The 12,847-nt window shown below is 52.5% G+C and overlaps 1 protein-coding gene across 1 annotated transcript; it reads left to right on the forward strand.

Moving 5' to 3' along the window:
• Positions 1–1,409: 1,409 nt before the first annotated feature.
• Positions 1,410–6,741, forward strand: Pla2g2f (phospholipase A2 group IIF). The gene is made up of 5 exons (XM_027398996.2): positions 1,410–1,525; positions 2,131–2,183; positions 4,579–4,723; positions 5,515–5,624; positions 6,530–6,741. Exons 1-5 carry the CDS (start codon positions 1,410–1,412, stop codon positions 6,739–6,741), a joined length of 636 nt encoding a protein of 211 aa, XP_027254797.1.
• The last annotated feature ends 6,106 nt before the right edge of the window (positions 6,742–12,847 follow it).

Genomic DNA, 12,847 nt, shown 5'->3' on the forward strand with positions numbered 1-12,847 from the left:
CAATTTAGGAGTAAGGTAGGAGAGCTGTTGCTGGAGCCTGGGATGCTGTTTGAAGCCCGACGTGTGTTACATGGCTGCACTGTGTGTGGTCTCTACCTTTAAAGACAGGTTATAGGAACCCCTAGACGCCTTGCTCCCGACACTGCAGGTGAGCTGGGGGCTTTCTTCGGGGTGCAGATGAATGCACTTGAGCTCCCCACCCCCACCCTGGGTCTCAGTCTGGACTGGAGTCCCTTCAGGTGTGAGGTGAATTCTGTCCATCTGGACAGAGGACAGGTATATGTCCACACAAGGTCCCCTCACCAACAAGAGCCTCCTTCACTGGGCTAGATTTGGGTTCCTTTAGACTTTCTTCTCCAGCTGGCTTTGTTGTATAGGCTTCGTTGAGGGTCTCTGCAGTGTCTACGTTTAGCTACATACAGTCCTGCTACGATGGTTCACCTGGGATCTCTGTCTCGTCCTTCTTTGACATCTCCCATATCAGCCTCTACCATCCCCTGGGGTAAGGCCTGATCACCCTGCTGTTTGGAAAAAGTTGTGCAGTCAGTGTAGCTGGAGGTCTGGCCCTGCTGGGTCTTCATGATGCTTTTGTTCACTCACACTTGTCTTTGCCTTGTTTTATGCACTTCTGTTTCCCTTTAGAATATTCTTTTTTATTTTAAAAATATTTTATTTTCTTTTGTTTTATGTGTATTGCCGTGTGTGTGTGTGTGTGTGTGTGTGTGTGTGTGTGTGTGTGTGTGTGTGTGTATTTATACACATACATACATACAGTGTTGCCCAGGGTAGACTAAAACTTCCTAGGTAGCTAAGGATGGACTTGAACTCTGGCTCCTCCTGCCTCCAGCTCCCAAGAGCCAGAATTACAGGCATGAGCTGCCACATCTGTGTTTCTGCTGTGGTCGGATCCAGACCCTTGTGTATTCTGGCCACTCAATCCTCCTTGCTTTGTCCAGTCTCATCTGCTCACTACAAGGCCCTGGTACAGTGGTCCCTACAGGAGGTCCCTTGAAGAAAGTGCCTCTTGCTTTTCTTCAAGTGTTGTTGGGTAACATTTTCCTTAGCATCCTACAGCTGGGGATGGAGAGATATTCAGCCTTGCTTCAGGTACAGGGGGTGCGGCTGAGTCTTAGTGGCTGCACCCCACTCCCAAGCCCAGGGGTGGGCAGGTTGATGGGGGGTGGGGCTTTTACCAGCCTGGTGTGGGAAGGGCTGTGACAGTGTGAGGGAAGAGGTGGAGTCAGTCTTTTCTAGGACATCTGTCACCTGCCTCCTGCCCAGGGGCCTTGCCCCAGCACTATCCTGCTAGTGTGCTTGGCAGCGTGAAGCTGGGGCCTGCTCCTCAGAAACTCCTGGGCATATCAAGGACCTTTCAAGCCCTATGTCGCTGGCCTCCCCAAACCCAAGACATGGCAGACGGGGCCCAGGCCAACCCCAAAGGGTTCAGGAAGAAGGTGCTGGCTAAACACCCCGCTGGATGGAAGAGCCCAAGCCTCAGGGCCTCTTCTCCTTCCAGAACCTCCAGGTAGGTGCTTGATGCCCCGGAATGGAACATTCCACGGAGAAGGGCAGGGGGATGGGGAGGGGATCTATTCCTAGTGTCAGTTCTTCAGGAAGGAGAGCTGAGTGTCTACATACTGAACAGAGGTGTGCCAACTACATTCTGGTGACAGAAGGACCTTTGGGACATTTAGACATCTTCATTCTGTTCTTGAAGCCCAGAGAGGCTAAGAGATCTGCCTGTGACTCCCTCAGCATTTGCAGAGCTGAATCTAGAACCCAGTGACCTGGGTCTCTTGGTTTTAGGTTTTAAGATCCAGTTGCCAAGTGGGATCCTGTGACTCAGGTCCTAGCACTCTTTGGAGTAAAGACTCAGAAGAGCTGAATCTGGTGTGGGACAATGGCTTCCTGTCTTGGAGCTGAAAGTTGGGGAGGGGGGCATTGGTTCTGGTGGCTCTGCCACCCTGGGGTGTGTTCCTCCCAGGAGATGCAGGCCAGGTAGGGAAGTGTTCATCACAGGGCTGGGTGACAGCAATTAGGGCCAGAGAAAGCATGGGTGGTGTCTTGGATGAGACCTGGCTCCGGGTAGCTGGGGAAGACAGATTCAGGCTGAGCTCTGTTCTCTCTCAGGTCCAGCCTGGGTATGAAGAAATTCTTTGCCATTGCAGTCCTGGCCGGCAGTGGTGAGCATGGCTCCCAGAAGACCTTTCTGGACCCCCCTCCCACTTCCCCCTTTCCCTAGAAATGTGGGCTCCTGTGTTGTTCTACTAGCAGGCTGTTCCTTCCTCTCTCTGGCCTTCACTTCCCTGTGGAAGCTTCCACCTCTCCTCTGGGGCTGTTTAGTTCTGGACACCTGTAAACAAGCCAGGGGCCCTCTTTTATGAGCTATGCCGAGCAGGTGCAGTGAGCTGAGCAAGCCTCATAAACTGGTGGTGTTTGCCATCATTGTGGACCTGAGCATATGTATTAGTGACTTTCCGTGCTGGCAGGAGTTAATGAGTCTGTGTGTAGCTGGATGCGTGTCTGTGCATGAGTGTAGGTGTGTCTGAGCAAACACGATGTCTGTGTGTGTGCCCCACACTTCAGTAAATGATGGCTCATGGCTGGCACCTGGGTATATGTCTGTGTTCATTGTGTGTGTGTGTGTGTGTGTGTGTGTGTGTGTGTGTGTGTGTGATCATGGGGGCATAGCTCTGCAGAGAGAGAGGTGGGGGAGAGGGAGGGAGAGAGAGAATGTGTGTGTTTGTGTGTAAATTTCTCTCCTAGGGCTGATGCCCAGGCCTTCAGTTATCCCCAGCATAGCTAAATGAGGCGCCTGATACAAGTTTGGCCCTACCTTGTACCCCCAAAGACAGGATTCATTGTGACCAGACATGAGAACAAATGGCCTGTCATTTCAAAAACAATTGTCTCTCCCGAAACCACTGGTCTGAGGAGACTGATATGAGCTATTCTGCCCATGGACATGGCCTTGGTTCTGGTTACTGATTCTCCTGAGTGATAATTTTGTGAGGTAAAGCAAGTATGTGTGTATGCGGGGGAGGGGTGTCTATCCCAAGCATAATCATGTTTGTTTCTTACTCTCACCCTGTGAGAGCTAAGCATTGGGTATCTGGGAGCCTGGTGCTGCATATACCCTATCCCCGGGGTAAGATGCATGCATCCAGAGTAAGAGACTTCCCTGTCAGGGGAGGAGGCAGTCAGGGCCTCACAGTGGCAACTGGGTGCCCCCAAGGCCCTTTGTGCTCCATCCAGCCTCCAGCTTTCAAATCCTGGGCTCCCTGTCTCTCGGGGACGGAGGAGATTGGAGGATGCAGGGAACTGCAGCTGCAGCCGGCCAGAACGGAGGTTGCATGCACACAGGCTCCACACTGTGCTCGGCTCAGCATCCAGCTAAGGAACAGACAAGGCTCCTGCCCAAAGTCTGCTACTCCCAGCCTGTGCTACCTGGGCAAGCCTTTCACCTTCTGAGCCTTCATTTTCTCACCCTGTAAATGGGGATGAACCCTCCTTCCTGCTGGTAGGTGGGGGAGTGGCTTCACCCAGATAGGAACTACAGGCTCATGGCACTGACTCAGCACAGATAGAGATCAGAGAGCCCGACGCCCCACAGGGGACAGGAGAGAGAAGCAGAGAAGAAGGAAGGATGAATGGCTGGAGGGCCCAGCTGCTGGCAGGAAGCTGATTTTTGCTCGTGACAGAAGAACAGTCTCAGGGAGGAAGCATGGACTAATTGAATTATTGCTTGCTGTGTGTGTGTGTGTGTGTGTGTGTGTGTGTGTGTGTGTGTGTGTGTGTGTGCGTGCTGTATGACACACTGACTCCAGGATGCTGGCAGGGACCCTGGCTCCCCTTCAGTTGCAGACGCCAGAGGTCAAACTCCTGTAACTCATGACAGTATGTGGCATTTGTGAAGCTCTCTCTAGTGAAGTGGACACTCAGAATGATCTCTTTGGGGAGTGGTCTCCAATCTCATTAAGTTGCCCAGACTGGCCTTGAGTGCAGTCTGTAGCCCAGGCGGCCCTTGCATGCTCAGTCCTCCTGCCTCAGGTGACCTCCTGAGTAGCTGGAACGTGTACCGCCGCCGCCGAACATGGCTGAAATGTAATTGTGACTTTTAGTATTTTCACATCAGGATGAGTTCATCAGGATGCGGCTCCATCAGAAGCCAAGCACCTGGGGCAGGGGGTGTGGCTGAGGTCCCCGGTCCTGCCTGACTCTAGCTAGGTTCTCAAACATCATGTGACAGTGTGACCCCAAGCAAGTTACTCAGGGCACCAGCCTCAATTTGCTTATCTGCAAAACTGTGATAACAACAGAAGTCAGGGGTTGTAGTGAATACCCAATGAGGTAACAAACAGGGCTTAGCATGTTGCCTGGCCTGCAGCTAAATGAACCATATTTGGTCGTCTAGACTTTGGGCTCAACACCAGGGAGTGGGAAACATCCCAGCCTACAGGATGTGTCTGTTTCCTCGCCTATCACCCTCACCTTCCTTCTCCCCTTTGCCACCTCCTTCCCTGAGTCTGGGCTCCGGGGAGTCACCAGGCTGGACTTACACCCCCAGCTCTCTTGCAGTTGTATCCACCGCCCACAGCAGCCTGTTGAACCTGAAGTTCATGGTGGAGGCCATCACACACAAAAATGCCATCCTGTCCTTCGTGGGCTACGGCTGCTACTGCGGGCTTGGGGGGCGAGGCAAGCCCATGGATGAGGTAGACTGGTAGGTTCTGGAGGCCTCCTGTGGGGAGAGATGGGGGCAGCTAATGGGCAGACTGAGGAGGAAGGGCCAGGAACTCCATCTTGAACTTCTTAGATGCTTTCTGTTGTCCATATTAGAATGGCATTTTATGCCCTCCCACAAACAGGCGAGGAGGTTCGGGTCTCGTGGGTGATGCTCCACAATGGCAAGGACACCCACACCATTAGTCCATGCTTCCTCCCTCAGACTGAGAGACCCTGGAAGCCATGACTTCCATGCTCACTTCCTCAGCAGCAGCCAACACCAAATCTGGCACCACAAGGAGCTGGCAGTTGGTTTCACTCTTTTACAAGAGGAGGGGAGACTACTCCTCATTTTCACCCTCCAGTGCCCGTTGACCCACCCCAGACCCTGTCCCCTTCCGAGCCATCCAGCACAAGGAGGCAGGGCCTCTGGATAGAGTCTGAGTTACTTCATGCTGCTGGTTTTAAACCCATAGTTCCTGCCGATCCTCTCTCCCCTCCATGACCTGGTAGCTGGGACACCTGGCTCCAAGGCAGGGAGGGAGCTGACAGCCCTGACAATAGGACAAAGAGGTAGGATCAAGGACAAGGATACAGGGTGCCAGTGCCAGTTCAGCATTCCTGGGTGAGCTTGGGCATGTAACTACACTCTCGGGGCTGCAGTCTGAAGGGCTGACCACGAGGGACTGAAACAGATGATCCGAGGTCTCCATTGGTGGGGGGTGGGGTGGGGTGGGGGTGGGTTGGCTGCCTGCACCTGTCTGATCATCAATGTCGCCCACATGCCAGGTGCTGTCATGCCCATGACTGCTGCTATCAGAAGGTCTTTGACAAGGGCTGCCGCCCCTATGTGGACCACTACGACCACAGGATCGAGAATGACACTGTGATTGTCTGCAGTAAGTCCTTCCCTTGACGCCCTTGCTAGGAACAGGACCTTAGGGTGAGGGTTGGGAACCCAAAGACAAACCCGGGGTACCTGACTAAGTTTTGATCTCAGGCAAACAATAGAAAACATTTTTGGGATAAAGATAACCCAAATGAGACCACTGGCACTAAAAGTTAACTGTTGGCTTCAAATTAGTAGTAGCATAAAATGAAGAATTAGAATAACCACTAATTTGGCATGAATTTGAGTGAGAACTACTTTTTGTTACTTGTCTCTTACCAATCACTCCCTAGGAAAGTAGGGGCTTGCCTGGCTTTTCCACTGAAAGGAGGAGTCTGGGAAAGCAGGGGGTAGCCAGTAGGAGTGGGTCAATCTGCTCTTCTTTTCTTTCTTGCTCATTTTGTTGATTTTTACTTATGTGTATATGCACCTGCTTGTCTATATGTGCCCTGTGTATTAGCACGTGCTTATAGAGGCCAGAAGAGGGTGTCGTATTTAAATAATCACTCAGAGGCTTATATTAATTATAATGTTTGTCTGACAACTCAGGCTTATTACTAACTAGCTCTTACATTTAAACTAACCTATTTCTATTCATCTATGTATTGCCACGTGGCTGTGGCTTAACCAGTCCGCTGGCATCTTGTCCCTTGTGCAGCTGGCTCGTGTCTCCTCAACTCTGCCTCTCCTCATCCGAGACCTCAGTCGTCCCAACTTTCATATGTTCCCTAGTTTTACCCTGCGTGGGTCACTCACAAGTGTGTGTGGCACCAGTCCAGAGCAGGGCACTCTAAAAGCCAAGGTGGCACAAAACCTACTGACCTGAAGTTGTTTCCCAAAGGCCACTGGGTTCTCAGAGTCCCTTCCTCTCTTGTCCTGGTACCACCCATCGTCTATGCCTCCTTTCCATGACAGGTGAACTCAACGAGACAGAGTGTGACAAGCAGACGTGTGAGTGTGACAAGAACTTGACTCTGTGCCTCAAGGAGCAGCCGTACAGGGACCAGCACCGAGGCTACCTCAATGTCTACTGCCAGGGCCCCACGCCCAAATGCAGTATCTACGACCCCCACCCAAAGGAAGTCACCTGTGGACATGGCTTCCCAGCGACCCCTGTCTCAACCTAGCCTGACCAAGGTCTGAGAGAAAAGAGGGTGGGTACTCTGGCTGGGGTCTGCATCTGATGTGTGGGACCAGATAGGACCCAGGCTGTCTTGTGACTCCCTACTAGTCCTGTAGCGAGCTCAGTACTAGAAGACTCTGGAAGGCCAAGGTTTATCTGTGGCCTTTACTCTGTCAGCCTCACACTCAACAGTTGGGTCTTAACAGGAAACACATTGACTTGCTGAGGTCTCTCCTGAATCCGGAAGGAAACAATGTGTCCCCAGCTCAACCCCCAGAACATGTGACCCAGTACAGACCTGGAACTATTCTCAGGCAGGCAGAGGACAAGGTTGAGGCCTGGGTTCTGGGAGCCCTTGGAGTCCCACAAGATGACTCACAGAGGGGGTGGCCCCATCCATCCCTCAGCCAACAGGATGTGTCTAGGCCCAAAGCCTGACCTCTGTTACTGAGTGCCTCTGGGCAGGCTCCAAGGGCACAGGGACCCTATGTACACAGCAGCTGCACATTCAGGGACTGGCAGGAGGCAGTCACACAGCCACAATTCTTCCTGCCCTTCTGACTCCTGCACAAAAGTGGTGTATAGCCCATTGTGCCCTTACTCCGCCCAAATTCAGAGTGGCAAGCTGGGGGTATCTGGAGGCCAGTTCAGACTGTCTCTGAGGAAGACACTGAGGTTTAGGTTGAAAGGTAGAAGAGAAGATCACATCAGGAGACTGAGAGAGAACTCGGGTAGAGAAGGAGTGAGGTGGTGAAGAAGGGAGTGTGTGTGTGTGCGTGTGTGGGGTAAGAACCAGATGTAACCAGGGCCGGGCCAGTTGCTGGACATGGAGATGGGAATAGCAAGAGGAGAGATGGGGACAGGCCAGTGAAGCTGAGGGTGTGGCCCCATGGGTCTGGGGGATCTTGAAGGCTTCTGCTGGCAGGTCACTTTCTCTACTGTCCCCAGCCTTGTGTTTCTTCAGGTGTACCTCCTCCTGCCCCCTGCCTCACCTGCCATCTCAGGGTCAGCAGTGTCTAGCCCTGCCTCATGCCTGTCTTCTGCCTTCGTCATGCTAACTCTGAGGACCCAGGGATGCCAGCCCCATCTGGACACTCAGAACATTCACCAGGAAGCTCAGCTTGCGGGGCTCCGTGGAGAGAGAGAGAGAGAGCCAACAGGGTGGCAGTAGAAACAGGAAAAGATGTTTATACAGATGGCAGTGTCGGAAATGGCAGCTTTGGGACTAAGGGGTCACTGTGTGCAAGAGGGACCCTCACGCTGGTTGTGGTGTGACATGGCGGTCACCTATGTGCACTGACCCAACTTGCCCCACCTTGTGATCTTTATCTACCCTCTCAGGAGCTCAGCCAACAAGCCTCCCTTCTCTTCCCTGCTGCACTAGCCCCACCCCAAGCCCGGGGTAGACCTGCGATGGGTGCACAGAGAGCTTCCTGCTGAGTTTCGACCCCAGGCTTGTGGGCTCCTCCATGGATACACACCTCCTATAGAGAAGTCTGGGGCAATGAGATTCCACTGCTGTGGGATCTAGCCCTGTACCTGAGCCCCACCCCTGCCCCAGTCTCCACAGAATACAATATCCCATTGTCAGACTAATAAAAACCCTCCAGTCTTGGCTGTCACTGCTGACTCCTTCTTAGGGTCAGGGTGGGATACATTCCTGGGTCTCTGGCTCTGGGGAAGACAGCTTCCGTGACATTCCACAGCTGGCATGGCCTCATCCTTTCCCTCAGCCCCTGCTTGTGGGGAGATGGGGCCCTGTGCAGCTAAAGGCACAGGCTGAGAAGACGGGGAAAGTAATGCCTGGGCCATGGATAAGGGCACAGGGACCCTCTATGCAATGATGGCAGCCAGTATGGGCTTGGGATGCTTGCCCTTCTGTGATGATGAGCTGAGGTCCAGAGAGGGACAGCAACTGACCCAAAGTCTCCAAAGCCACAGTTATACTCTGAATCTTGAAAATGACATTCAATTATCCTCTCCAGTGTTGTGTCTCTGGTTGTCCCTTCTGTGATGGAAACTGTGACCTGAAGGTCACAACTTGATAAGACAGCCAGGGAAGTAGCAGCTGTCTTAGCAAGCGAAGGAGGGGGGTGGAGGAGACAGAGAGGCAAGAGACGTGGGCTCTTTTGGTTACTAGCTCTGAGGTCAGATGCCTCCGAGAAAGTGGAGTAGCTACAGGAAGACAGGGAGCAATCCATCTGCATCCCATCTCCTCTTCCACTCAGGTCCCGTCACGAATTCCTGTCTATTTCCTCATGTGCCTAATGTCCAGAGCTATGGGTGCTCATCCTATTTTGATTCCTATAGCCGAGATAAATATCATGACCAATAAGCCACTTGTGAGGACAGGGTTTATTTCCCTTGCACATCCCTTTCACAGTTGACCATTGAGAGAAGTCAGGGCAGGGACTCAAGCAGGACCAGAGGCAGGAAGCATAGAAGGAAGCTGCTCACAGCTCCCCATGGCTTGCTCAGCTTACTTTCTTATAAGGCCTGCCCCTGCCTAGGTGTGGCCCCACCCACAGTGGGCTGGACCCTCCCACATCAAAAAAATATCCCATAGATACGATCACAGGCTAATCTGAGGGAGGCAATTTCTCAATGGAGACCTCTCTTCCCAACTATAGTGTGTGTAGAATGGACAAAAACTAAGCCACCCGATGTTCCTGAGGGGATGGGGGAGGAAGTCCTCAAGAGAGATGAGGCTGGCACATATGGGCTCTGTCCCCTGCCTCAGTCCTCGGCAAAGCAGTCCTTGGCATTGCAGATTCAGCTCATTACGAGATCCTAGAAGAAGACAGAGACAGTATTGATGGTCTCCTGGGGTCCCAGGGGTGGCTCTTGTTCCCCAAGAGCCCAGGCCTGGGAGAAGAAGGTGCCCTGTGGCATGCCAGTAAAGATGAAGATATTCCAAATCTGTGGCAGGCCCAGGTGTACCCCAGAAGCCATTAGGGTAGGGCTGGGGTGAGAGAGGATGAGCAGAAAATCCATGATGTTAGGGGGAGGAGCTCCTTGTTCCCACAGTCTGTCTCTCCTTGTGACTCCCGGTCGGTCAATCTTTCCGAGCTGTGGGGTCATCTACACGGAGGCTGAGGAGGGTGCTGTCCTTGCTCCCTCACTGACCTAGTCCTCCTGAACTCTGAAGAGCATTCCCCTCTCCCCTCGTCACAGCTTTGGGACCCTTTGTTTATTTAATGATGGTTTTTCTAGAACTTGGGTGACACCTGGTGGACACTATGGCTTACATCCGGTTCTACTCACCACTTCTCTGGGCTTCTCTGCGGTAGAACCACAATGGAGTCCCTAACCCATAGACAGATTTCACCCCAGGCAGTCAATGTGGAGCAAAAGCACACATCTCAACCACCTAGTCATGGCCACCAACGCTACCTCTCACAAACGCCTGACCAACAGGCAAAGACTATGGCCCAGGTACAACCAGCTCAGCCACTGGCTGGCCCACATGGCCCTGTAAAAATCACATTACCCCTCTGCACTTCCTGGCTGCCGAGTGCACAGCAGGGGGTGACTGAGGTCAAGAACATGCATGCCCTAGAACAGTCTGACATGGAGGAGCTGGTGCTGGGTGCTCTGGCTACTATGTTGACCACAAGGTCCCCAAATCAACAACGAAGTCCTGTGTCCCCACACAAGGTGGGTGGGGGGGGTGAGGGGAGTTGGGGGGTGGTGGTGGAGGGAGCTGGAGGGGAGGGAGAGGGGAGGCAGCCACAGGTCCCTTTCCCATGCCTGGGCCTGGGCTGGGCTGGAACACAGCCAGTTACTCAGGCCAGCCTTGACTGTGAAGACAGCCCATCCCCTCCAGGGGCTGCCGAAGCAATGCCAGCTACCACCTCCCCAGTTGTGGCGTCCTGACAAGCAGCTGATGCCACCAACTGTGGTGATATATTATTTATGATTTACTAAAGCTTGCCTGAGGTTTCAGGAAGCAAAGTCAGCCATAAGCCTTAGAAGCCAGGCACACACCTTTAATCCCAGCAGCCAGAAGCTAGGAGGTGGTGGTACACACCTTTAATCCTAGGACTCCAGATTAAGAGATAAATAGATCTCAGTGAGCCCAAAGGCCACCCAGATCTACACAAGAGTGAATCAGTCTAAAAGAGAATTATAGCTCACACCTTTAATCCCAACATTAGGGACGTATATGAGACAGAAGCAAGGGCTCAGGCATTGGTTCTCCAGCCACACTGAAGAGGCAGCAGTCTGAGACTTGAAGAGCTCGTGTACAGATCAGCCCTTTCAGTCTGAGTTAGAGGTAAGAAGCAGCTAGTGGCTGGCTGCTTTGCTTCTCTGATATTAGCTTGAAGTTTGAACCCCAATATTAGTCTCTGGGTCATCTATTAATCGTGTTGCAGGTTCCAGATTCAGATAGTTGATAAAGAGGTAAACAGCATGGCAGGCAATTTCTTAGTTGAGGCTCCCTGTCCCAACCGCAGTATGTGTAGCCTTCCATCCAGAAGATGAGGCTGGCCGTCCAGTAGACACAACCTTTCATTTTCACCAGTCATGGGGGTGAATAATGGATTCCTAGGATCTCTCTGGTGATCAGTAAGACCATGCATGACAGTCACGCAGCAAGTGCTCTTCACCGCCACACCATCTCTCAGCCCCTCCCTCCACATGCCCTCTTCCCTGCACCCTACTTTACACATGCTAGCAAGGGGGGCAGGATGGTTGCTCTCGAGTAGAGAGTAGGGGGCAAAGACTATAAACATGGATGGGCATGGTGTGCTGGGTGAGGGAGAAAACACTGGATGGGACGGGGTAGCATAGATAGGTAGCATGTTACAGACATGGGCTGACGGGGAGCAGGAAGGGAAGGGTGGCCCAGGCATCCTGTTGACAAGTCACTATGTGAGAAGATGTGAACAGGCCCCCCGCAAAGGTCACCACTGCACAAAGCAAGAGGCTGAGTCTAGATTCTTCCTCTTGTATTTTATTTGCCTGTAATCATTTCACCGAAGTATTTTATAAATCCAGAATCAAGGTGTGCTGGCAAGGCCGTGCCAGCAGCTTGAAGGTGGGATGTGGGATTTGAGAGGAATCTGATGGCTACACAATCCTCTGTCTACCTGGGGGACGGACTCCACACACCACACACCACACTTGGCCATCTTCTCCTACAGCCCACCCCTGCTCCTGCATTCTTCGAAGGAGCCTTCTTCTCAGACAGTGGACTTTGCTCCCCAAGCAGACACCCATCTCAGCACCTCCCAAGCTATTTGGTCCTTGTGTCCTTCCTTCTTCCCCAGACTGCCAGCTCCATGGAGTAGAATTTCTACTTCTCTACCCTCCTCACAGGCCTGTTGTAAGGACAGATGAATGACTGTCCTTCCGAGAGAGTGGTTATTTCTGCAAGCACCAACAACATCCTTTTACAGCCCCAACACTTCCTGCTTTGATTCTGGGCACAACACTAACTGGGACACACACACCATCCATAACTTAGCCCATCCACTTTCACTCCAGAAGCCCGCCCCAGAGGCAGAGGAGAGCTGGATCTCACATAGCAACCTGGTCATGGAGGCTGATGAACCCGGTAGTATTGGTGAATAAAGACCAGCATCGGCAGCTAGGCAGAGCTGTGTAACCAGCCAGCCCGCTGCATCATGACAATGTAGCTTCCTGTATGAGGCTCATGACTCTGCAAGTTACAGTTCAGCCTGGGCTCAGCTCGGCTCCTCAATGCTCTTGAAGCCTCTGCTGAGCCCAGTGATCTGGGGTTGCTGATGCCGACCCAGCAAGCTCTCATCATCCAGGAGGTTGAGCCCATGCTTCCTCCCGGTGGGTGCAGGTGTCTTTACAGTAGAGCTGCCCTGGACCTCAGAGGCTGAGGCCTGAACTTACAACCTTCACTTTGGCTACATTACCAAGCAGAGTCCCAGATTCAGGGGATGGAAAGGAGACTCTGCCCTTGACAGATATGCTAGGGCATGAAAGGCAAGTGCCACCAAGCAGGGAGGCAAGCATGGTCACAGCTGTGCTCAAGAGCTACCATTCCAGGCTAGCACTATGAAAATGAGTCGGCTCCAATTAGACATTCCCTGTTTGCTGTTTACTAGATTTAAGTCTTATAAGACCAGAGGCTT

Source organism: Cricetulus griseus, chromosome 2 (genome assembly GCF_003668045.3).
Source record: "Cricetulus griseus strain 17A/GY chromosome 2, alternate assembly CriGri-PICRH-1.0, whole genome shotgun sequence".
NCBI lineage: Eukaryota > Metazoa > Chordata > Mammalia > Rodentia > Cricetidae > Cricetulus > Cricetulus griseus.